The sequence below is a fragment of the Labrus bergylta genome, chromosome 7 (assembly GCF_963930695.1).
Source record: "Labrus bergylta chromosome 7, fLabBer1.1, whole genome shotgun sequence".
Taxonomy (NCBI): Eukaryota; Metazoa; Chordata; class Actinopteri; order Labriformes; family Labridae; genus Labrus; species Labrus bergylta.
In genome coordinates this window covers 5,462,492-5,489,427 of record NC_089201.1, presented here as the reverse complement: position 1 = coordinate 5,489,427, position 26,936 = coordinate 5,462,492, and the positions used below count along the sequence as shown (strand labels likewise).

The 26,936-nt window shown below is 43.9% G+C and overlaps 1 protein-coding gene across 1 annotated transcript in view; it reads right to left on the bottom strand.

The window, feature by feature from the left end:
- The window catches only part of tmtc2b (transmembrane O-mannosyltransferase targeting cadherins 2b), a 111,625-nt gene that overhangs the window by 39,454 nt on the left and 45,235 nt on the right, over nt 1-26,936 (bottom strand). Inside the window, exons 2-3 of the mRNA XM_020639801.3 lie at nt 22,768-23,344; nt 457-1,303 (exon numbers count right to left, since the gene is read on the bottom strand). Coding sequence (XP_020495457.2) covers nt 457-1,303; nt 22,768-23,344 — 1,424 coding nt within the window. The remainder of the gene's footprint in view (nt 1-456; nt 1,304-22,767; nt 23,345-26,936) is intronic.

Here is a 26,936-nt window from a genome sequence, read left to right as displayed (position 1 = left end):
GCTGAGGCGGGTTTTAAGTCTCTTGATGAACTGTTACACCACACCCATCTATCAATCAGGTCAGCTACACGCCTTATTATGGATAACTCTTATCCTTTATCAAATCAAAACGGATAAAAAAATTCACCCCCCGTACAGTGTGTGCCCACTGAAACATGAGCTAATCAGATTGTTTGTTTTGAACCAGACTGTCACCTTGTTAATTTTTGCTGTTAAGTCAAGCTTTTTTGAATGGGTGTGTATGGGACTTCTTGTGCTTCTGCAACCAGCCTCTGGTGGACACTCGACGAACTGCTTAATTTTTCAACACGAGAGGTTGCCACTTAGTTATAACACATTATGATGGGATGTTTATGACCCTATCCATCAAAGACAGACAGTGACAGAGTCTAAAACAACATCTGCAAATGTGGGACCTCTGATTTCTGACAGGTATAAATTGGAGTTAAAACGTACCTTTAGCAGGATTGACATAAATCCCTGACTTGTACAGCATCTCCTCATTCCGCCAGTCCTGGTTCCTCAGGACCGTTTTGACCCCAAAGAGAAGCACCAGAGCAGCGCTGCAGTACACCAACATCGTCCTGAAGGACCTGCGTCTCAGACGGACGTACAGCCACCTCATCCCCACGGCGACCAGCAGGCAGAAGCCCATGCTGGGGATGTACAGTACTCTCTCTGCTATCACAAAGCCTACATAGAAAAACAGGTTTGTGGCAGGGAGGAAAGGGATGGCCAGCAGACCCAGAGAGAACACCACCACATTTTCAGTGGTGGGCAGTGAAGTCCTGCTCTCATAGTGCTTTTTGGTACCATTTTGTGCACTATTGTTGTGAGTGTCTGTGTGGGAGTTGTTCAAATGTTCATGGTTGTTGTACTGGTAAGTGTGTCCGTTACTGTTCCCGTTTCTGCCGTTGGTGTAATGGTGAACTTTGCCATTGGTTTCCTTCCCTTTAGCTGTGTGAGGCGTCCTCAGGCTGAACCACGCCAACAAGAACAATCCGAGGTAAAAGGCCGCTGTATGTAAGTTCCTCCAGTCAGCAAGTCTCCTGATCAGAGGCAGGGCGTCCATCGACCAATCAAAGCTGAGCATATCCGGGCAAAGGAGAAGCCAGAAGTTGACGGCGGGCAGGTGGAAAAATGTCAGCATCCTGGTGAGGAGAGCGGGAGAGTCGGCTGCTGGGTTGTCAGAGTTGGAGAAGTTTGGGGGTTTGTTTCCCATCCAGTAGAAACGTCCAGCCAGCAGGACGGCGCCCCAGGCTGCCAGCAAAAACACGTTCAGCAGCAGGTGGAGGTTCTTTCTCTGGAAGACACAGAGAGCACAAGAAACACTGATCAAACTCTCACATCACAGTAAACAAAAAGGGACAACTGTTGGAAAATACACTCAACATACGAGGGCCAAATGTGATTCTCTGGGCAGATGTAACATTTAGGAATCTTGGACTTTCACATTTCTCCAGATCGAAGCTTTGGATTGGACGTTAATCAAAGAAAAGCTTCATTTTCCATCACTTTAACTCATAAATAAGAATAAAATGGCCTCCACAGTACAGCTGTGTAATGCCATCTGGAACTAAACGAGTGCTCAAGGACGGTTTAGAAAGTGTTAACTACATCATGAGGCTTTGATATGTGTTTCATCACAAACTGGCTGGAGGGATCTTTTTGGAAACCCTTGAAGGAAGAACAAATCAGTCCAGTGCCATGTTTTTCTTTTCTATTAGTGACTTTTTAAACCACTTTTTGAAGCAAACCCAGAGGAGGGGAAGCAGGCCAGCTGTTATTAAATCCAGAGCATTAGCACTGAGTCAGTGTTTATAAATGAAGGTGAACCTCCATCACAACTTTCTATTCATGCACATAGTTCCCTCTGGTGATTCCAGAGTCAGACACATCAAAACCAACGATATGAACTTCATTCATCACAATACACACTTGATATTAAACCATTTCCCAAAAGCTGCATGGAACTGCTTATGAAAAATATATTGAAAAATGACCAGACATACCTCCTCCCCAAAGCATTTTCCTTATAAGGACTGACTGACCTTTCTTAGGCCCCATGTCCACCTAGGTTTTTTTCCTGAGAACAGTTTTCAGTCGTCCCGTGTCTGATCGGGAAATAAAAAATCTAAAATCTAAAACGTTCAGTAAAAAGTAACTTCAAAGGCTTTCAACTGGATAAAAATGATCCAGATTTGGTAATCCGCTTCTTTTCTAGAGGATCACATAATCCAGTTCTCTTTTATCCTGCTATTTCAAAGAAAACCTGGACCCTGATTTAGGTACAGACTTTTAATGACTACCAAATCTGGATTACCTATGCTCTAAAGGGGACTTCACACTGCATATTTTGTCCACAAGAGGCATCAAAATCCCCACAAACTGAAAGATCCTCACAGCTGCTGTTAATTGAAATTTAAAGGTCTGACATTATCCTCCTTTTCAACAAGTTCTCTAGAAGGGCTTGTGTGGCTCGGTGCTTTCTCGCTCCATGTCGTATTGTTTACGGTGAGAAGGCAGACTCAGAGGGCAGAACAAACACCTAGCTGTGGGAGTGTCACCCACCTGGGGGAGGGGTTACTGCCCTTTGTGATGTCATGAAGGGAACATCTCCAAACGGCCTGTTTGAGCACACATTTTCTGAAAAGTGGAGCAGGCAGAAGACGGAGAGGATGGACTTTTCTCATCATTGGGGGGGTTGTAGACAGACTAGAGACACATGTTAGTGTTAGAGAAATGTGGTAAAGTGGATTTTGAGTACTATGTCAGATCTGCTTCAGATTTAGTACGTTTTTGATGTCTCTGATTTTGTATAATGTTAACTTTAATATTGATGCTTTCTAGTGAAATATTTAATGTGGAATAAAATGAATTATTTAAAAGTCTTAAATGATTAACTATCTTGTAAATATTGTTTTTTACACATTTAATAGTTTTCTTTCATTTTCCCTGTAATCCAGTCTGAATCCAGCCTTCTAGTGTAATCCTACTCAAAACGTTTGACTAACATAAACTGGAGGATTTATCCGGATTCAAACCAGGATTTGATTGCTTGATCCTAATCCATTATGAAATCCTTTTTTTCTTTTGAACAACCCAAATTCAAGATCAAACCAGATAGCTTTTATCCTGTTGGATAATTGGACCCCAGGCCTCACAGTCCAGGATGTTATCCTTTTCATTACACAAACTTGAACCTCATGCTAAACTCATCTTACTTTGATTCCACTGGATGTGATCTTACACTTTCATATCCAAACGCCAAAGGGCACAGACGTGATCATAAACTTTACCACATTTGCATTGGGGGACAGAAGACAAGGCTTTGAACGCACCACTGACAAGCTCTGCAAACAACAAATTACCATGTTTTGCTGTGGTGAAATAGAGTAGTACCAAAGGAACACCTCGGAGTTAATGTGTTTACTTCAAAATAAACACAAGACCTTCCCGCTCTCTAAAACGGTTAATCTCACCATGTTTAGAAATCCTATCAGCACGGACTCTGAAGCACATTAGTATGGCCGAGAACAGCACAGTGTATGTTGGTATTAAATATTCATGGGAGTTAAAATATCACACACAAAAAAAAAAAAAACTTGTGTAAGGTCAGCTCTGTCAAAAGCTTTGGGGAGCTCTGACAACAGCCCGTATAGTGCCTCAGTGTTTCATGAAGATATTCCACCCATGAAGATGTTATTCAGCTGCTTGGTATCAAAAGGTCATCGCTTCTACCCACGTCACCATTTCTCATTAATGTAAGGATCTGCCAAACGTGTTACAGTCAGCTCTGCATACATCTCAGGGGAAGACAGGAGACGGTAACTCCCAGAGTAAGGTCATTTATATGATATAGAAAGAATGAATAAGGCAAGGAATTATGGGTAGTGTTACCAAATGCTATACAATCACAAAAATGGCTTGTGTAAAGTACTACAGTAGGAGGTAATTCACTATCTGTTCCAACCTGTCATGCCGTGTTGAATCTCAGGCAGATTCAAGAGGCCGTTGGGGTCCTATAGGCAAAAATTCAGTGGGGGCCCTCCAACAGGCAGTGTCCCAATGCTTACTCCTTTTTCTCTTTTTTTCATTTTTCTTTTTTCCATCCAAGATCAGAGCAATGATGCATGCAACACTTAGGAAGGCAATGAGAGTGAGTGCTGTCAGATGGGGGCCCCTGAGGGAGGTTTAATACTGTATTTGTGAAAGTCAGACTGTGAAGGAGTTTGCATGAAATTACTTTGACATTAAATTGTAACATTTCGGACGTACATTTTCTCTTTGAGTCCTTAAAGTATACAGCTAAGAAGATGTCATATGTGCTATTGTCTTCTGTTACTTTATATTGTTTATGATTGGAGTTAGAAAAAGGGTCAATTCATGGGTGTTTGTGTGCACCTAAAAATTCCATCACTGCAGAAGTCTGGTCAACCCCAGTCAACTGGACACACCTCTGATGAAGCTAGTTAAGCTGGAAAACACTGTGCTACCATGACTGACAGTAATGTTAACTACGCTCCTGCAAGACTGGAAGAAAAAGCACACCAGGATGAAGCAACATATATACAGTACTCAATTTATTATTTTTAAAGGTAAATAAGCCCCTACTGTTAAACAAAGGTTAACACGCCGTCAATGTATCATTTTAATTAGCCCTCAGTGACACGTAGCAAAGCAGCGTCTGTGCTCCTGCTGATTGTGGGACTCACTGCTAAAGCTGGCTTAAGACAAACATAAACACCATGAGGAGGAGACGAGACAGATATGGGAAAAGAAGATCTGCAGTTTTGTTCCCGGTCTTGCAGGGAATTGGACAATTTGAGAGGTGCCAATTAAAATAAACTGACAGCTTGCAACTGGTGTGATAAACCAAGCGTGGAGAATTCTCACGATGCAGGGACCACCATGTGACTTTTTAAATACTTGTGTTTTTGTAAATGAAATTGCAGCAGAATGTATTCATTGGTGAGCACTGGAGGTGTTAGTAGACATGATTTTATGACCTTCAAAGAGCCAGGTGTTCTGCTGTTTCTATTTTCTGTGCTAAGCTAAGCTAACAGGCTGTAGCTTTACATTAATTGTAAAGTAGGGTGATCATACATCCCAATTTGACTGGGACCGTCCAGTTTTCAAGCTCAGTGTCCTGACCCCACAAATATCTATAAAGCACTAATATGTCCTGGTTTTAAACAGTCCCTTTCCTGGTTTTAATCCACTGAAATAATCCTGATTGGTCTGTATACGTGTCAATCAATCACAGCGAATAGAGAAACATCCCTAATGCACCACCAGTCAAAGTCCAACACTGATTGGTTTAAACATGTATCATTAAATCTTAGGGTTGCGGCTGTTGCTTAGCTAGCCTAGCTTATCATGCGAACAGGACCTACTGCGTAACGACAGGTAGGCGAGCTGTCATGGCGAAAATAAAGTTTTCCAAAGAGCTCCAGGAGAGTTACAGCTTCCTTCAAGAAGTACCAGCCAATGAATGTGCTGCTTTTGCACACACTGCAAGTGTCCATTCTCAGTCGCCCACGTTGGAAATGCAGACATAAAGCCATAATAAAACAAGCAAACACAAACAGTGGGTACAGGCAGGAAGTAGAACTGTTATGATTTATTTCAGTGAGGCAAACGCTGTTTAAAGCTAACTTAAACGAGCTGATCAGGAGGAAACATTTACCCACCATCGATACATGTGGGTTTGCGGTAAATTAAAGTGTCCTGATTTGGAGGTTTGGAATAAGGTCGCCCTATCGTAAGTACAGAGTGGTAAGAAATCTTCACATTGTACTTGCACAAGAAGCTTATATAAGTGTTACGATCTTAATGTATCCTCCATCCTGTTCTGTGCATGGTTAGTATTATGAGGCCTGACACAACTTTAAAATTACTTTGAAAAAGTACTTCACAAAGTGCCAAACAAATCTGTGACAATCATTTAAACTTGAGTGTACAAATGTAAACTGTTCATATCTCAGATTTTAGAAAACAGAAAGTATGCACTCAGTGAAGCGCTTAAATCGAAACCCAACTTCTGAAGAGTATCGGTGTTATTTACAGTCAGCAGCTGTCCAAAATGAGCTCTCTCCTTAAACTCAAAGTAAGACTCTTTCATCTGAACTTCACATGAACTCGTGGGAGAGATGGATGGTTATCATCCTCTTCAAATCTCACACACAAGGTTTCAACATGCACCTTCCATCCCTCAACCCGCTGGAGCAGAGAGCCAAAGATCCTGTGGCTACTTTTTAATCAAAGCAGGTGAGCAGGAACTCTACAAAGAGCTGAAGAGGACTGAAGTGGTCTGAGAGGCCCCGGGGGCTGTGCTTTGTGCAGACTTCACCACAGAGGCCTGCTTAGCAGTGTTAATACATCTCAATCACTGCTTCAGGGAGATCCAGTGTGGATTTATGAGGCTCTTCTCTGGCCCGAGCATGGGCTTACAAGACACCAGCTCAAAGTAAACTCAGAGAACTGTGTGGAAAGAGACTTGAAGAAAAGCCTCCTCTATTTTTCAAGTGAACCGGTCGTCTTAAAGGGGCGCAGCGCCAGGTTCCCAACCAGCCCATGAGCTTATTTCTGTTCCTACATGGCCAACTTTGCAATCTTTGATTCTGCACGTTTTGATTTGTTCCTGCAGTGATGTGACCAGCGTCTGCAGGCGTGGCTTTTACCATAAAACCTAGAATAAAAGTTGCACTGGTTTATAAGACGCAGACTTTTTTGGGGGTCATCCAGAGAGGAAAAAAGGTGCTGCATAACGATGATCATTGTGTTTAACTGCCAATCACTGCTGTTCTATTGTTGTTTTCAATTGAGGAGTCTTTTTCAATAAAAACCACAACTCCAAAGGATTTATATACTTAACACTACATCTCCTTGAAATGCTGGATTACGACCCAATCAGGGAGAAAAGATGCTAAAAGTGGCTGCGGTTGTACGTCACAATGTATACTAGGCAAAATTTCAATCACGTCAGGTTGTGTGCAATGTGTGATGGTGGCGGCAGGACGATGCATGTCTCAGCATTATACACAGGTCTATCGGTTGCACCGGTACATAAGACCGAGCACACAGTTTTGATGAAAAAATTGGTATTAAACGTGCGTCTTACTGGGGTGCTGGTGGCCCTGTGGTTAATGCGCACTCCCCAAGTATGGAGACTGTGGTCCTCCAAGCGGACGACCCAGGTTCAAATCCGACCTGTGGCTCCTTTCCCACACGTTATTCCCAACTCTCTTGATTTCTGACTATTCACTGTCCTGTCTCTACAATAAAAAGGCATGAAAAGCCCAAAAATAAATATTCAACAAAATAACACACCAAATTGTACGTTTAAACCTCTGAGCTTCAGAATGTGCTTAAGCTAACAACAACCTGACTGCTCTCATTTATGCTCATACCTGTCGTCCATCCAGACGCCGCTGCTCAGGACTGAGGCAGTGTTTCATTTGCATTCCTCGTGCTGCTCTTGCACATTGAGATTTCCCTTTTGCATGAAGACTAAAGTCTTTGGGGCAGTATTGAGAACATAAAACAAACCCCTTGATTGAACTTCACACTAATGTAACCCCACTGCTCCTCCTCTTGCCCTACTTTGCCAACTGCTCGGACTTTCTGAGGAACATGAATGTGAAAGCAAAGAAGCATGTGGGCAGTATGCATAACAGGAAGTTCTCCAGAGATGTTCTGGAGGACAGGTTACAGGAGGGGGCCGACATGAACCCTCTCTTGAATAAACAAACATTGATTTTCCCTAATATGTTTGCCGTTAATATGTTCATTCGAAAGCACGAGTTCATTTGCCAGCCGGGCAACGGCTCCCTGGGTGCTCCGGCTCCATTATGCAGGAAAAGCGAGGCATTCCAGCTTTTCTCTTTAGTCTATAATCCAGTTTAGTTTGAAATAAGTGGTTTAGCAAAACCCCGCAGGAGGCAAGAGGGCAGGCTTTCTTTTTTCTCTCCTATTGTGTTGGAGGCGCAATCAGCTCAGAACTGAAACAATTTAGCCTTCATAAGGTAGGCGTGTGAATAACATATCCTTGGAGATGAAATGCAAAACAGGCCAATTACAGAATCCCTATTAATGCCTGCGCCTGCCTCGAATTGACTGAGGAGAAAATGCTTCTTTTTTATTTTTTTTATTTTACACAACCACAGGGGTGTTGTGAATGAATTGTTGGAGCTCTGAGAGAAATGTAATTCATCAGTCTGGAGAAAGAGCTCCAGCCATTCACGGCCTGTCTGCGTAATTGGCTGATGCACGCCATACTATTTCTTTAAGAGCATTTAAGAAGGATCCATCACACAACACGTCTAACTAGCCCATCAAAGTGCAAAGCCACAACCATGCTCACACTCCAGTGAGCACCGTCGAGTAAAAATCCTGTGAAAGAAGGAGTGGCATGTACCCGCCCCCCCCCCCCCTCCTCCTCTTCATCATCACCCAGATCAATTGTCTGCAGAGGGCCTTTCATCAAGCTCCTGCTTCACATTGATGGACTTGTAATGGAAGTGAAAATGAGCTCAGTGTACAAATCAGAGCATAACCACCTTCAAAGCCTCACACACACACACAGAGTTGAAATTGATACCTAAAATATAAGAACACCAGATTGTTTGTAAAGGTGTATTTTCTCTCTTTAAGTGTGAAGGATGGGTACTATACACTTGTCCCCTGTCCTTAGTCTTTTGCGGCTGGATCGACTAATCAAGCCGGTGGTTGACGAAGCACACATTCTCCACTAATCTTTCTGCTTCTTATCAGCCGCAGCTGTTGTGATCCCCCCCCACCGAGACATTAAAGACTCCTTGGGTGTAAAAACCTGGTTGTGAGCCGGCTAAACAAGATAAGAGCTGACTATTACACTTCCTAACAACGTGTTATGGATCACCAACAGCTGCCTCATGTTTCCAAATGTGATTAAGCTGATGCCTGACGCTCTCTGACGCAGAATATGAAAGCTGTTGTCTCGTTTTTTGGCTCATTTTATAGTCATTGTTGCATTGATTTTCCTTGAAATGCTACTGCATCTGTAGGATTTCTATATATGTATTCTTCATTCTCTTGTAGCTGCAGGACAGAGTCTGCAAGACACATTTACCCTTGAGGACAATAACGTATAACTTATCAGAGAGATGTTGAATACACCAGAAGTGTCTCTTAACATTTTTTCAGTCGACCATATGAACACAGGTTCAATAAATCCAAAAAGCAACACACTCACGTTCCTCAATTTGTCACATATGTAGCTCAGATAATCTCCATCAGCCCTGTCATCACTTCAGGACAGATAAACGTCTGAGTGTGAAACTGCAGTACATGGTTTACTTCAAGGCAAGTGGACCTCTGCTGGATCGTGGACCACATGGTGCCAGAGGTCACAAAGTCAAACCCTGCAGCAGACCTGACTGGCACTGCTCGTGATGAAAGCTTTTAACCCCTGTGAACCAATCAGAAAACCCTCAGACTCAGCTGTAATGGTGGCTGGACGGCGAGGGAGAGAATCTGTCTAAGAAACGGTAAAAGGCAAGAAATAAGCAGGAATCATGAATAAAAAAATATGAAAAGAAGCAGACTTCTGATTGTGAAACATGAAATATAAGGGGGTGAAAACATACAGATTCCATGATGGGAGATGTGTGTGAGGCCACTTTGGATGCATCTTGATTGGCAGGTTACATTTACTGTCCTGAATGTGAAAAGAACAACAAGACTGACTGAAAAAAAAAGAAGTGGTGGCCGACTTGGTGAGAGCAAATAAATCCAAGCAAGAACTTTTCCAACCATGACCTCGTAAAAAACACGCCAAGTCATGCTCTCTCGGTCAGTTTTTATTAACCATAATCATTGAACCAACACAGGATCCATTTCTCCTGAAACCTTCACTCAACATTCCCGCTCGTCTCCCATTAAACACACTTACTTTAAATGTTCCCATCATGCCACAAATTATCTACACTGTGTACTTAAGCTAGGTGATCCCTGCGTGGAGGTCAGAACGGCTCGGCCGTTCCTGCCGCTGTAATCAGAGAGCAGTTATTCTGTCATCAATGGCAATCAGGCATCCATAGATTTATAACAGCATGGGGAAGCTGTATCTCCATCTGACAGCCAGCGGGTGTTTGTGGAGGGGATGAAATCTGAACTTGAGTTGTAATAGAGGGGTGTGCTATAGGATGGCAAGAGGGACATAAATTAGGTTCTGAGGCCAGGATCCACAAACAGATAATCAATGGAAAATCCTCCAGTTTGCCAACTCCTCAGTGGTTTCTGAAACTTGAGTTGATAAAATGCAACCAAGGCAACAAATTCTCTCAAACATTTTCCAAAAGTCTGCTTCCAGTTCAGTTCCTCAACTAACCAGATCCAATGACTCAGAGTTGTAAGAAAAACATCACACTACCTCGTAAGGATGTGACGATACCTCGCAGTACAATTGAATATCAAAACAAATATAAACAACCTAAATCGCTGAGACAAAAAATTAAAGTGTAATACTCATTTTTTTAACCAGCAGAGAGTGCTATCTGCCATCAAGTTGTTATTTGTTTGCAATTTTTGCCTTTATTGAATAGGACAACTGAGAGACCGGACATGTGGGGGGAAGAGAGTTGGGGTTGACGAGCAGCAAAGGGCCGAGGTCGGATTCAAACCCAAGGGCGCTGCAACGAGGAGTACAACCTCTGTTGTAGCCAGGTGTTTGTTCTGCCCTCTGAGTCTGCCTTCTCACCGTAAAAAATAGGACATGGAGCGAGAAAGCCTGAGACACCCAAGCCCTTCCAGAGAGGGGGCGTGGTCAGACACAGCTCATTTACATATTTAAAGGTACAGAAACAGAAACAGCCTGTTCTGAGCAGGGCTGAAATAGAGGGGTTTATAGACGTGATCAAATACAGGATCAGAGTGGATTTAGAACAAGAAACAAGAAGACATGTTTTGAGGAGCTCTGAGACTTATTTACACTGGTTTAAGAGGAGGAGAATATGTGACCTTTAATAGTTTGAAACAACACTTAGTTCATCTTCAGCTGTACACAATAAAATTTAAGTTATAGTCGGAAGAAGTTAGAGCATCGAGCCGACCAGACAATAAGGATATAATGAAGACGGAAAACAAAGTGGACTCAAACCCCTTAACGTTTCATACAAGATATTTATTGAGTGAAACCACAGAAATGGTTTGAAAAATAAACGGAGTGTTCCTGATTTCTGGTCTTTAGTTTCCCATATTTATTTTTGCTGCACTGGCCAACTAGACTATGTGACCACTACTGCAAATTTGCTCTGACAAGATGCTGATTCAAGCTCTACAGAGACAGATGTGTGGGTTGGAGGGAAGTGCTTTTGTGCTCCATGCTGCTTATAGACTCTCAATGACTTCAGGGACAAATGGAAAATAATATATAAAGAAAAAGACATCAAAATGGACAGTTTCTAAAGGCTTGTTTCCAGCTGTATCCAAACCAGATTAGTCCAGCCCATGCATGGATTTCCAGTCATTACTTTGCATTTGGGAGATCAGAGTCATTGTATTGCAGGGTTTAGAGAGGCGGTAAGCTCCTGCAGGAATAAGACAAACACAGCCAGAGTTCGGGTCCAAAGCTAAGCAGATAAACTGTCAGAGGGACGTCAGAAGCTGAATGTAGAAATTGCTCCGATTGCATTTTTTCCCTCTGAACCACTGAAAATAACTCTCTGGTGTGTCATGTTACCATTGACCACATCTCAGTGACAGCACGCCATTTGTTGCTGTTTATACTGGCCAGTAACAAGCACGAGAGCAGCTCTGCGGACGTAAAAGAAAAAAAAAAAAGATGAATTGTGGTGTGGGATGATGACGAACAGCAGGAACAAGAATTACCCATAACGCAATGATGACTTACATTTTTCTTTTTTTTTTTTTTACCCTTGGTACCTTCAAAGGTTTTCCACAGAAGGATGAATAAGCAGTCTGGTGGCGTTGTGTGCGAGAGCAACTATGAGACAACGGCCTTACAGCAATCTTGCATTAAATGTGGACACTTAATAATATGAAAACAGACAAACCCAGAGAATCAACACCTGAATCTGCAGCTTCTCTGGGCCTAGCTAAGCGTTTTAGAGAGTTAGTCATTAGACCGACCCGTTTCAGCTTGTGACCTTCATCAGGGTCACGCAGGCTGGAGTGTTTTTGGATAAGGGTGTTTTACACACCATCCGACAGGTTAAATGAACCCAATATACCAAAAGGACGCTGCATCACCTGTCATGTCATGGATGCTTACACACTCATAAAATCACTTTTAAAAAATCAGAAGTCAATGTATTACATTCATTTTCACCTTTTTTCTAAGCAAACATGAACCAGAAACAACCTCAGAGAGAAAATATGACGGAGACCTCTTGAGGGGACGCCAGAAACAAAACAAGAGACACGCAGAAGGTGGAAATCTAAATGAAAAGTGAGACATGCAGACATCTCGCTGAAGGTCTCTGAGCCGCTAAAAAATCTCTGTGCCGGCTTGAACTGAGGCAGGTATAAAAACTCAATACTACACTGCTTTGCCTCCAGATTACCAATGAATCTGGGGATCGCGCGAAGAATTCCCAGATGTGCTGGCACAGAAATCAAGCACCTGAAAGTCTCTTTTCGGTGCAACACTGTGAAAGGATGGCAAGCGGTAAGGCACAGTTTGTTCTTTGTCTACTCGATACGGTTATGACGAGGGTTTCCACAGCAAATCAGTAGACTTTTTAAAACAACCTGCAGGTATATTATGTGTCATAGTGAGACATCATGGGCTTGACTTGTAGGTCACAAAGACTTGACAGCACTTTGTAAATTGATGCGAGTCTCATTACCAAGAAGATTTCTCTCCACAGATCCTGTTGTGGAGAATTCTTTCCACATTTTGCATTCGTGTTTACTACCCAGGTTATTGTCCCGTGCGGCTTTGGCTTTACTGCTGTGATAATCATTCCAGTGTGTCACAGAAGACAAATTAGGATTTGGTGTGGGCCAGAGACCGTTTAGTCCACACGGTCGACTGAATGTTTCAAACTACAGCTCAGCAGCTAAACAGGGAAGAATGGGAGACAATTAGAGAGAGGACTGTAAGAGCACGAGTCTGCATGTGCTCAATAACAAAGGCTTTTTTTAACGCACTATATTACTCATGAGCCACTGCTTATATTTCACTTTGTTAAAATGCAATCTGTGATAGTTTAACCGCATCAATTGCCAGCATTCTCTCGCTCATATCTTTAGTGCAGACTGCGGAGGGGAGGACACATTAGCGCTTTCAGATGCTGTCTGACAGTTTGTGCAGACACGATCAGGAAAACAAAGTGATGAAGTTGGGGGAATCTGCTCATGGCTCACTGTGGGAGTTCGTGCAGTCGTAAACCAAAACTTCAGACATGTCAGAAATGCATCCAACCGGTTGAGAGCAGCTGATCGAGCCGTTATCGGCCATCGTGCCTGACTTCAGAATCACTCATTTGACAAAAAAAAATGCCGGTCTGAAATCAAACAGTGTACCTCCAGCTTCAGGAATACTCTCCAGGCTAACAGACTAATATCCCAAACCTTTACTGAAGCAACAAATAAATAAGTAAAATCAGGCACCACTGAGGTTCACACATGCTCAGAGGGGACTCTCTTAGACTGATTCATATCACATGCTTTAGTAACATCAACTTGGTGTGTGGATGTTTGTATCCTAAAATAGAGCCTCCCGTTACTGCTGGTTCATGGGAAGCGACAGGCCATCTGACAGACGCATTGCCTCCTGAAAATGTCTACAGCAGACTCCCTCTCTCTCCCTCTCTCTGTCCTTTGGCTGGCCCTCCATTAACGTCTCTCTGCCTCCTCTTCAACTCGCTCTCCTTCCTCGTCTCCTTCACACATGCCCTGTTTCTCCTCAGCTCTCCCGCTCTGTGCTGGGAGCGCCCACGGTGATGACAGACCTCTCCTGGAAAATGCAGCCTGCACAAGAGGACCGTCTGCCAGGACTCAACCTTTTTTCAGGTAACGGTGTGGACCGCTGTGTCTTCAGGAGGCTGAGGGAACGCTGCAGGACGTGCTGACACGATGCAGCGGCGAGCTTGAAGACAGAAGCCGACATGTTTCCTTTTCCGCTGTTTGTTGAAAGTGGCCGTTTGCCCGTTTCACATCTGAATGATTTCATTTCTCTCATCCATCTGAGAGACTTTGGCAGCAGTTTGTAGTTTATTGGATATCTGGTTATGCTTGTTTGGATTAGGATTCCTAAACGCTGTATTTACCGTCTTAAACAAACTATTCACATGAGAAAACTGTAACCTGCCGCACAGCTCTGAGGCCTTCCAGCGCACACATTTATCTCTTTGGTTAACTTTATATAACCACTTATACACAAAAGGCCCAAAAAGTCATCGAGTTGCTATAAAACTGTGAATAGAGCAGCAAAATGGAACATGTAATGAACAGTGAGATTTCACGATATGTCCACATGAGAACTAACAAACGCGTCCTTTTTTTTACTGGTCAGAGCTGGAAGTCCAAAGTACCAGCGCTCTGCCTGACTGAGTCTACATGCCACTTTATTTGCTGGGACCATAAAAGGAGCCAGAAACAGGAACTATGGTCGTCAACTGAAACAAAGGAACAAGCTATATTTAGCTGGTGTTTCATGACTCTTGAAATACAGTTTGCAAGGCTTTAAATGTAAAAATATGGAAAGTGAGTTTGTCTGATTTTGTTCTGGAATAAAAGAAACAAGAAATAATGACACTAAGCAGGTCAGTTACCATGTTGTCCAGAAGATAAGACAACCCTGACCCTCCGTTTCAAGAGCAATTTATAAAGTAAGACTTTTTACAGTTCATTTCTCAGACAATTTAAGACATAAGGACATCAGAGAGTAAGAACAACACAAGCAAGGATCTCGAAAAGAGGGCAATGTCAGGAAGTGCAAACGAACAGCCTTAAGTCTGATTGGACACACAGGTGCTGACAGGAAGTAACCAGAGGCAGAGCACAACATGAACAGTTGTTATTGAAAGTTCTAATCATAAAGGTCGTAGGTGTTCATAAAGAGCTGGGTCTTTAGCTTTTACTTAAAGGTACAAAGGGACTCTGCAGATGGAGTTTGGTAGTTTGGTCCGACCCCCTGGCTCTGCAGCTGTGAGTGACAGTTGCCATAAGTCATTAACGGTGAACTAGCTATACAGAGAAGAGGCTCTGTCTGTTTTGTGAAGGTATATCAGCGTTTTAAAGTCCAGACCCCGAACAGAAGACAACCCCACTTTTTTCAGGTGTTATTTAAGGGGAATAAAAAGGGTCACATATTCAGGCCAATACGATATTTTAGATATTGTGCCTGTCTTTACTATGAGGCCGTTTTTTCTGTCTGCATGGGTAAATCTATAATCCCTTGTGAAAGCCTAATGATTTAGAGAATAGAGACAAACCAGTAAATCTATACGTGTCTCCAGTTAGCGATCTGATGTATGCATTAGACTGATGCTGCAGGGAGCTGGTGCAGGGCCACGTCCCTCTGCAGGATCCAGGTATTATATGACATATAGAACTGTGGATTCATGGACATGCTGGCTATAAAAAGACACAATATGTCATCATTTTCTACAAGAAGTGAAGTGAGTGAACAGAGTGAAATATTTCACCTCTCCAGCTGTATTTGGGCGTGATTTTTCTCACCAGCACGCGGCTGTTTGAGGGATTTTTCCTTCTCTTTCTTCTATTCCATTTCCTCACAGCAGACACAGTCAGGGTCACCGTGCTGGCTGTCGCCGGCTCTCTGCCTGTCAGGTTCACTTATCCCTGATGAACAGGAGGCTGAAGCAAACCCAGCTCAAGTCACTTTCTATCACTGTGGTTGTACTCTCCTCGTTTTACCCCAAAGCAACACAGAAAGTATCTGAAAGACCTGTTCAGTCATCTGGGTTTGAAATGTCTTTAATATTACCTGCTGCTGCCTGTGCAGCTGCCTTCATATGAAGCTATAAGTTAATATTAAAGATTGACATTCTGGGATGTATGCATGCTCGCTCTCTTTTCGGAAGTAAGGTTGTGTCTCATTCCTTACTCCCTACATAGAGAGTCCTCTGTCGTGGACTATATTGTGCACTCATTCAGCACAATCAAAAATGACATTTCAAACATTAAACGCTCTCTCACCGGCCACCGACACTTACATAGTTACTGTCGGAAAACTAAAACATGCAGCTTAACGCCAACCGAGGATCAATAATAATCACGGTATTATGCCTATTTTCACAAAACAGTTAATAATTTGCCACCAAGACTAATTCATTTGTGCTTAAAGACTCTGGTCATCATCAATTAGACACACCATAGACTGTAAATATTAATGGAGGAAGCCTGAGTGACGTCACCCATCTGTTCCTGCAGGGGGCTTTGGGGTCACATCGATGGCGGTCTCCGTGCTGGAAATGTTGTCTCAGCCTAACTTTCAGTCAACCTAACGACAGACTGAGAGCTGGAGCTGAGGCGGGTTTAAAGCCTTCTGATAAACTGTTACACCGTGCCTACCTATCAGGTCAGACAGGCGCCTAATGGATAACTTGTATCGTTCATAAAATCAAAACAGATTGTTTTTTTAACAACTCAACCCCGTACAGTGTGTGCCGTAATTAATGAGCTAATTAGACATGTTATTTATTTTTTTTAACCAGGTTGTAAACATGTTAATGTCTGCTGTAAAAACAGGCTTTTTTGAATGGGTGTGTATGTGACTTCCTGTGACTCTGCAGCCAGCCTCTTGTGGAAACTCGAGGAACTGCAGGACTTTACACTTCAGCCTTGGCTTCAATTTTCAACACCAGAGTTTTTTTATGTTCAACAACTTCCTAACTGACATCAATAAGCAGAAATCAGGAGGGTATGGATTGCAAACTCTTAGTTAAAGACTTATTAGCTATTGTGGTCATGTAGTTAATGGTCAATATCGTGACCTTAATTTAAAGTGCTACTGATTTGATTCCTCCTCCTATGTGCGGATGTGAGCATGAGAGTGACATCAAACATCTAACTCTCAGCAACAAAGCAAACAAGCATGTTCCCCAAAATGAGTCATTTTGTTTATCTATAAATGTGTTTCCATTATTCATGCCCCGCGCTACCCATTTCCATATCCTGACCAGAGGCGGTGGTGTGTATCCCCATGTGAGAGGCAGGTGGGCGAGGGCAGGGGGCACAAGCTGAGCCCACCAGGCCCAATCCATCACACAGTGACAGGAGCCATTAGAGCATGGAGGAGCATCTGTGGAGCCCCAGGTAAGACTGTATCGGCCTGGCTGTGTTTCACTTCACCTCATCTGATACACAGCAAGGGTATGTATGGGTGTCATATTTTTTAGAGTCTAACGCTCACACATACACATAGCTTGGCAAGGAAACAGTTACTGCACACATACATCTGCCCTCCTTGTCCTCCATACCTGACATCACCGAGGTCATCACAACTACACCTGAGCGCTCAGGTAAACTCAGCTCTGTCGCCCTCCAGACACACAACACACACACACACACAGCGTGAGCACTGACCTTGCGCTAATAGCCAAAGTGTGAACAGAAAATTGGAGGTGTGAAAAGACAAAGTGTAAAGGCCTGACATTCTCAAAGGGCCAGCTGGGTCGCGTCCCAGATTTGGAAAATGGTTTTCCAGTCGCTGGGTCATCTCAGCGTGGACGGGAAACAAAGGCGACCCGCAGAGGAACGTCTCAAGTTTCTCTGAAGATATATTTGAGCCTGCATGTTTCAAAAAAGGTCCTGATGGATGTACAGCATCGTCATGACATCACTAAGGTAATTCTTCTTGATCCAGTTTACACTTTCAAAGCGTCAGATTTCTGTGTAATGTTTTCAAATCCTTGTTCTCTTCATGTTCCTGTCAGGAGAGTCGGCCCCTCGGGGACTGTGGCTCACACTCTACCTGTGTGTTAACCATCAGTATCGTGTCTCCTATGTGGAAACGACTCGTGCACACTTTCTCTTTCTTGTTAAAAATTCAGCCAAGAGTGTAGGGAGCATAACGTGGGAAGAACAACAACTATAAAAACAGTCAGTTACATCGTTATGATTACGACTTTTACTTTGAATGTACAGCCTTATAAATCTCAGAGCCAAATTGACTCCTTTATTTGTCCAAACATTTATTTAACTGGTCAGCACACAGAGAAAGAAGTCCTCAGGACCGATCATTTACTGCATTACACTATGGAATAAACATCACCAGCTCACAATAAAAAAACATTCCTTCCTCCACTTAATGAAGAGCTCTAATTACGTGTCAGTATCTGTTTTAGAAAATGAGCCTATTAACGAATGCAGTGTGGGAGAAAGTCTTATAAAAAAAACAAACACTTTTCCACATAAATTTCAATTACAACACACATGCACTTACACTTTTGCCAACTCTGTTTCATTTGCATGCTTTCAGCCCGTTGCTTGGAGTTACGCAGAGCCCAACAACACATGGCTATAAATGCTCCAATCAGGCACTCAGAGGCTGAGAAGTGGAGAATATCACCACTGTAAAGGTCACAGTGAGTAAACAATTTAATTACAGGTTTTCTCAGCATGTGTGTTTAGGAAAGAAATAAGTAGAACTCAATGTGACTCTGCAGACACACACACTGGGGCTGGGGGTTCAACACTGAACACACACACTAACAGCGGGGGGGTATTAATATTTTGAAGTAAGTAGAACAGTGATGGTTGGCAGTGGACCAGTGTCATCTTAGTTTTATAGCTTGATGCTAACAAATAAGCGTAACTGCCAATGCCAACATGCTAAAAAATTAGCAACGTAATGACAATAATTTTACCTTAAAGGGGACATATTATTAAAAATTCAATTCTACAGTGTTTTTGAACTTATATTTGGGTAACCTGAGTGTCTACAGACCCACAAAATGTGAAATAAACCCATCCAGTCCTTTGTTTGTGGTCTGCATAAGTCTTACAACACAGAGAAAAATGCTCCATTTCAAATTTGCTATCCTTGTGATGTCACAGTGGGATTCTGGTAAAAAATCCCCTCCCCTCCCCTGGTATCTCCACCCATGGACTCCTCCACCAGCCTAGAGCAAAACTTTTGCACAGGTTTTTATTCTCGCTAGCGAAGGAGTGATGTCTACAGGGAAAACTCAGGGGGCGGCTCATCACATTTAAAGTGACACACACACTAAAAGGGAGCACTGAACCTGGCGGTTAGGTCATGCCCAAAGTACAGAGACTGTGGTCCTCCAGGTTTCGGGTCCGACCTGCAGTTCCTTTCCTGCATGTCATTCACCACTCTATTTTCAGATTTCCTACTCTATCCACTGTACTCTCAAATAAAGGCGAGATTCTGAGTTAGTTTCTTAGCATCTCTACGTTTCTATCACTACAGTTGTGTCATCGGTCAAAGGTGGGTGGCCTGTGAGAAGATCATGGAGGCGTGTCAAGACACCTGTCAATCATTTACAATACAGAAGTGAATGGAAGAGGAGGGTACAGAGCTTGGACGCGTCTTTCAAGGAACTTTTGGAACCATCCCCTTTTTTTTTGATTCTGCAGTGCAGGAACTATGAACTATTTTAGTACCTAAAACCGTGTTAAGAGGAACCTTTTAGCTCCTGCTTCATAGTACTCTCCCAGCACCATGGCTGTGTGAGTGCATACAGAGTAAAAGTCCCCATGGTGTGTTGTCCTCAGGGAACTCTGTAGTGGATAGTTCCTCTTCAAAAGGTCCAAAGAACTGTTTGTCTGAAAACAACTAACGTCAACATAAAGTAGCATAGTGGTTGCTACTAGCATTCAAACAAACTTTATAACAATCTGTTGTAAGTTATTTGAAGAATAAATGTTCTCATCTTTATTTTATTAGAAAGGGAGCTTTTAACCCTGCAGGCCCATTTATCCCCGCTGTCCCGGATCGAGACCATTATGGGATATAAAAAGTTAAACTGCAGATTGATGCCTTCATAGTCTGGAAGAAAACAAAGTGCTGATGGGTGACTTTTATTTATCTAAAGAGCATCATGTTTTTCCTTGAGCATTATGAAGTTACTCTAAATCGCTTAATAAAAGCTTCTTCATGCCAGAGGGATCCAAGAGCGTCACTGTGGACCCGAACATGTGTTCATCCAATTACAGCCCGGCCACGATTGTTCCCCTCTCGCTGTCTCGTCTCTTCGTCTTTCCTTTCAGTCAAAAACATTTGTATACTTCTAACATGATCACAGGCAGAAGTAGACCCACACTTTATACTGTAAAACACACTGATCAGAATCACAGTCTCTATTGAAATGATCAGGATGCAGGATGAAGACATTTACACCCGGGTGAGTATCACGAGGGACGAGGAGGACTTTATTTGTTTTGAAGAGCATGATGCTCCTGATCCAAGATGCAAAATTCAAGTTATGCAACATGCACCCAATAAATCACGATAATATCCATGCATTACCTCCTCCCTTTGATTTGAATGCAGACAGACTACAGTTAGAGTCCTGATGGAATGAGTTATGAGCCCACATGGAATTACAGCAAAGCTCCCGGTCTCCGCTGCCTTCATCCATCAAACCGCACACAGCAGCAGTAACGACACAAAGGAGATTTTGGGCCGATACAAAGCTCTAATGTAATGCACTGTGCGCCACAATCAGATAAGCGGGATCATTTCACCATTTCCATCGTTTAATGTAAAACGACTGCAGCTGAGTGGAGAGCTCTGTGAGAGCGCCGGCCCCGTTGTGGTGTGTCAGTCATGCGATGAGCAGCGCTCTTTAGTCCGACTGAAGAACGGGGTTTTTAGTGGGGCATGGTGACACTTCCTTTATCTGGCTTTCATGCCTTGTTTCCCTGTTATCTCACAACATTAATGTCCCATTTATTCTCTGCAGTTTGGGGATCTGGAGGCCGAGTCGTCTTATTATCACTTTAATTTCATCATTTTCAACTCTGTACTAAACTTAAATCAATGCAAAGGGCCGAATGCTCAAGTTGCTCCTTTTGCTTATCATCAGTTAAAGTGACGGCCCCCTCTCAGAGACGGAGAGAGATGGATGTGCACGCTGCTGTGCTCGACTGGTTACCATCAGAATAACAGATCAGGTCAGATCCCCTCGTGAATTCATCTGAATCCATAATCACAGAGCAGAGTTACATTACACACTGAGAGGTCTTATATAACACAAACCTCCCAAGTCACAGTGATTTAGACGATAATGTCAGCTCTCTGTCTTTGCTTCTTTCATGTTGTCTGTTGTGAAACTTAATTACACGCTGCAGCAGTGATAAATGTTAGCTCAAAGTTGCACGTTCACACGCTTGTGTAGCAGCATGGCTAACCATAAAAAGGAATCTGTAGGGGGTTTGTTAACTTTAAGCCAGTGCTTTTTTTTTTTTTTGTTTGTTTTTTTACAAAGATAATGGGATCAGTAGGCTTTGTGGAAGTTCAATCAAAGAGCTGGAAAAAACTGTCAGAGATGAGGCATCATTTCCTTCAGCCCTTTTGGCCCTGCTTCCTCTCTGCTGTGACCACGCCTGACAAGCCTTTAGAAGGCCCGTCTGCAGCGATGGATGGGCCGTTCTCCAGAGGACACGGAGTCGAATCAGGCTTAAATCATGAGCGGAGCAGCATGGAGGAGACGGCAGCAGAGGATCTCGCTCTTTAACTTCAGCACTCTGCGGGGTAAAGAAAGGGAGGAGCTTGAGCATCTCTTCTAGTTTTTTTTTTGTCTATCGCTCCTCTCCACAAACATTTTGATGTGTTGTCCTCTGAGAGGGCAGGCCTTAAAGCTCCTCTCCCATTGGCTGCTGCCCGGCCCCTTTTGTCATGTCCCTGCACACGTCTTGTTGAATTTGTTGTGATGTGGACAGAGTCATGGGTGTCACATCGACTAGACAGCAAAGAGTAAAGACTTCTGACAGGAGCTGTTGGGGGAGAAGGCTACTTAATGCCTGAGTGCTTCAAAAGTAAAGGAAAAAAATATGAAATGGCTTTTCACGTTTTCTTAATCTCAGCAGTTTCTTTTTAAAAAAACGTCCTCGTCTTCTTCTCTTTCAACACGCTCACAAACACGCTGATCTATAACTCATTTAGTGCACACAAAAGGACGAACTCTCCAGAGACACTTAATCTGCTCCGATGCTAATGTGAAACTAATCATAACGTTGTATAAAGACGTCATGCATTTCCAAATAATAAACACTAATGGCTCGATAAGCTACTCGCCGTTCTTTATCACACCGGGTTCCGTTTTAATGAACTCTCAATTAGTTTAATTGGTTCTTAATTTGATGATTAGAATGATCTTCAGGGAGAGGAAGACAGGGAGTGTAAGATGGAGGAACATAATGGGACAGATGTTTATATCAAACATGCTGCATGATGAATGATTCATGATGCAGTTTGATTTGTGTTTGTAAATGTGACGTTCAAGGAATATTCATTACAATACAGGAAAACTGTGAGAACCAATGCTATAAAGCAACATCAGTGTTTGTGCCCTCTGCACAGACCCAGAAGAACAGGCTGTGTTTCCTGTTTCCTTCACCAACACGTGTGTTTCCTCACATTTAATGGAAAACACAACAGTCTGCCTGAACGACACAGCTGTGCATACACTGGCAAATGTTTTTCTCATAACATTTCAAACCCAGCACACACGGTCTCTCCTACATGTGTGTCAGTGTTCCCATGTTGTCTATCAGATTCTTCAGGGTGATAAAGCTGCACCACGGTGTGAGAACAAACTGTTTTACCTTGTAGAGAAGCATGACGACCTGTCTCAGTTTGAGTCCGTGGAAAACGCAGATGTCATACAGCGCTGACATCGCCAGGACGGTGACTCCGAGCTCCTTCCACAGCATGCTGCAGGCGGCACAGCCCAGGCTGCCCAGGAACCAGACCACCAGCCTCCAGGGCCTGGCGTGGCCCCGCAGCTTACAGTGACGAATGTAGCAGAGCAGGGAGAGCAAGAAGAAGAGGGCGGCGCCTTCGTCGGCCCGGCCCACGACGCCCGCCACCGCCTCAGTGTGGATGGGGTGAGAGGCGAAGAGCAGGCCGGCCAGCAGGCTCCACGGGCCTCCTCCCAGCAGCAGGCGAGCCAGAGAGGTGAACAGGCCTGTGACCGCCCCGTGGATGGCTACGTTCACCAGGTGGTAACCCCACGGCTCCAGACCACCCAGTGCATGGTTCAGGCGGAAGGAGAGGGTGCAGAGAGGCCGGTAAGACTTGTGACTTCCACTGTGTGTGAGTAAGGTGCCCCAGAAGTCATCATAGAAGATATTAGTCCAGGGGGTCTCTGGGAGCAGGTCCTGGTTGGTCTTGATTGCACGGCTGTAAAGAGAACAGGACACGATTAGGAAACAGAGAAATATGACATCTAAACTGCAGATAGATTAATAATGGTTACAGCACCCAACGCTGACATTTTTCTCGATTCCATTAGTGTCACACTGCCTCCCCGCCCGACCACTTTACCGCACTGCCACATTCAATAGAAGAGCTGTGTCTGAAAACAGTGTTTATAGTGTCTACTATTTGTTCTGGCAGCACACGGCAGACTCTCGGGAGGAGGGTGCACAGCTATTCTTTACTAGCGCAGACACAGCACAAAATATAGGTTGCTATGAAATGAAGCATTCACAACAGCTCGGGCTTACAGCTCGGCCCTGAGAGTGCGGTCATGTGGCATTCACAAACAGAAAAACCAGAGGGGCGAGCTTCAAGCTCAGGGCGGCTTTGCCACCACCGCCACAGCTCTTACAGCTGTGGACTCAGGGATTAAGCGAAAGCACCCCACCCTTTACCACAAACAAATACTGGCACACAGTAGGGGAATGCCATGTAGGCAGAAGGCAGCTTACAGAGGGGGCGACCTGCGGTGATAATCGACATGGCAGCTCACAGTTTGCAGGGGCGGGCAGAAAAGAAACAGAAACAGAAACAGGGGTCCATGAGAAAGAACAACGAATGTGTGCTTTCAGCCTGTCTTGGCAAAAGATTAGTGGCTAAGTAAGGAGCAAGTTTGACTTCCACTCCGCAAGAGATGACCCTCTGTGACCCACTGTAATGCTGCGACAACAGACAACAAGTTGTGTGTGTCAGCGGCGCGGGTGGTGGCCAGCAGGGGTCAAAAGAGAAGAGAAAAAAAAGAAGACATGTTCCTCCCTTCAGGCGTCCTTAAAATATATTTTCTGCCACATTACGAGGTGTCTGACAGAGCGCCGGGCTCCACGGGAGGTGGAGGTGCTGATGATTTGAAGGTAAAAAAAAAAAAAAAACCCCGGAGAGAAGGTGGTTGGCAATAGCAGAACAGAGGTGTTACAATTAAAGGTGTGATGATTTGGGATGTGACATGTGACAACCAGCCGAGTGCAGCAGGTTGTGATGTGTCCTCACAGCGGTCACAATTAACACCCTCATTAGGTCAAAGAGGAACAAAGTGAGGGAGCTGCAGACGAGATGAATGATGGTTTTTGATGTGTAAATCAAACAAATATTTGAATGTGGAGACACGGATAAACCGAAACAGAACCTGACTCAAAGGTTATGAACAGCTTCCTCGACTGTTTCTGAAGCTCTCAAAAATAACACTTTCCCTTGGCAGCTCTCGTTTCTCAATACCAAGAAGCTCACAGGGACTTTGGTGTGGTGCAGCGGGGGATTGCAGCATTCATCAAATCCCAAAATGAACCGGCTCCCTTTGAGACGGCTGAGCAGACATGATGGATCTGAGGGAAATGAAAACTACCTGCCTGGCCTCGGGATGTTGGACGGGGCAGAGAAATAATCAGCTGGGATTTAATAGAAAAGCCTTGGATGTCAGCGCACAGATGATTGGGTTTCTCTGGCTCCTCCGGTCTGACGGAGGCTCCAGCCCTCTCCACCAGCAAGGCCTCTCAAGTCAGTAGCCCAGCTTCTCCACTTCATGACTCAGATATGCCAGGTTATTTTCTCTGGCCCATTTGTCAGGCGAGATCTTCATTCCACCGCGAGATGCTCACATAAGAGGCATTACGGTTCAATTACATCTCAAAGCCATTATGGAGACAAGTGTTCTCTTTTTCCAGGGCGCATTGCGGTGGAGCGCAGCGAGCCCAGATACTTTATATATTGCCTCAAAACCACACAAGATTTTCTGGCAGCAATGCACAGAAAACTGCCAGTGCCAGTCGCTCAGAAGCCCGCTGTGTTAACAGCTTTGGCTGCCTGAGCTGCCGTGCAGGAGGGTTCTTTCTTCAGGTTACCTGCTGATGATTCGTTAAAGAAGGGGCGAGCATCTGAAACAGCAGGCGTGCAGAGAAACACAGGGAAAGATGAGCCTTAAGTCATCTCAATCTATAGCAAATCATTAATCCTCTGCAGGTCCTCCTTCATCATCAGGCCCCTCATCAGCCAAAAGGCCAGCTGGAGAGGGAGATTGAGTTTCTGCGGCCGGCCAGAATCGTTCCTCAGTAAGGCTGGCAGCAGGAAGGACCTGTGTGTGCACTGTGAAACCTTCACCAGCCGGGAGCACATTCCTCTGACGACCGCGTGCCTGAGCGCCGACTCCCAGAGGAACGGGGGGGGAGGGGGGGGGATCATGTGGCCACTAACAAGAGAAGCCCCTGAAGAACTTTTCTATGTCCCATTACTCTGTCTCCATCATCTACTTCCTGCTGCCAACCTTGATCCGTCCACAGCTTGTCTGGATCTCAGCCGTGTGCCTCATTCTGTCACAATCTGTTTGTGAGTCAGGAGGCGGACTGAGACAGAAGGTGGAGTTTGATTCCCTAGTTTTGCTAAAGATCGTATTGAAGTTAAAATGTCATGTGTAAGCTTTCTGTAGCTATGCATTACAAAGCACACAAGACCCCTAACTGGAATAAACGTAGAGATTCAGAGACAGTCCTTCACTTTTCACTCAATTTTAAAATTCTGACATGACTACAACTAAACAAAGATGTGAGATCCAATTAAAGAGAGAAAACAAAGTACTGAGTATGTTCTATCTATGGACTGAATAAGAAAAAAGTGTAGTGTTGTCATTGCAAAACAAAATGTGGTCATCAACCTAATTTATTTTACCCGCCAAATTGGATTTCAACCCACTTTTCATTACTGGCGGTTGCTTATTTTGGACCCTGACTGACGCCTCTATCAGAGACAATTCTTAACCATATAATCATGAATCTGATCTCAAACAATTTCCTAAGTGGGCCTTCCCTGAGCCGTTTCTGCTGAGTTCAGAACATTTCCATGAAAAGTGCTGCTGCTATCTCCTCGGCTCCTCAGCTGAGAAATAATCATGTGAGAGCTGACCTCTTCACCCCTGGATCAGCCTCACTTATAATGTGAATGCACCAGCAGGACGGAGACAAATATACAGGTTCAATGAGTCCAGAATCCCTGGTAGACAGGCCGGCGAAAATTGTAGATTGATTGGCTTTACTGTGCAGTCGAAGCATTGAGCGTGCACACAGGAGACGAGGCGGGATATTATGAAGGAGATTGAAAACCGAGGACATGTCATCAGGATTTTCCCTCTACAACTATTCAATGAATTTGAGATGAAGCTGTGAGTGAAATGGAGATGTCAGAATAAAATTAAACCTTCAGAATAAATCCTTCGAAGCCTGAAGAAAGTACCGAAAAAAAAAAAAAACATTCTCCACTAATAAATGCATGTGCCGTCGAATCACACCACCGGGGAGTCACACGGAGGAGATTTACATTTAGTGTGCTGGAAATATTGGCGACAGCTGAAGGACACTCGAGGAGTAAAAAACAAAAAAGCCACGTCCCTGAACCTTTTACACGTTTGAGAATACAAAACAACTGACGCTGAAGCAAAGTCTCCAGCATCAGTCTCCGGCTCATGCAGCAACATGTCCGATGTGACCTTGGGCGAGAATTGCTCCCGCTGCTTCAGAGTTACTTCTGATGG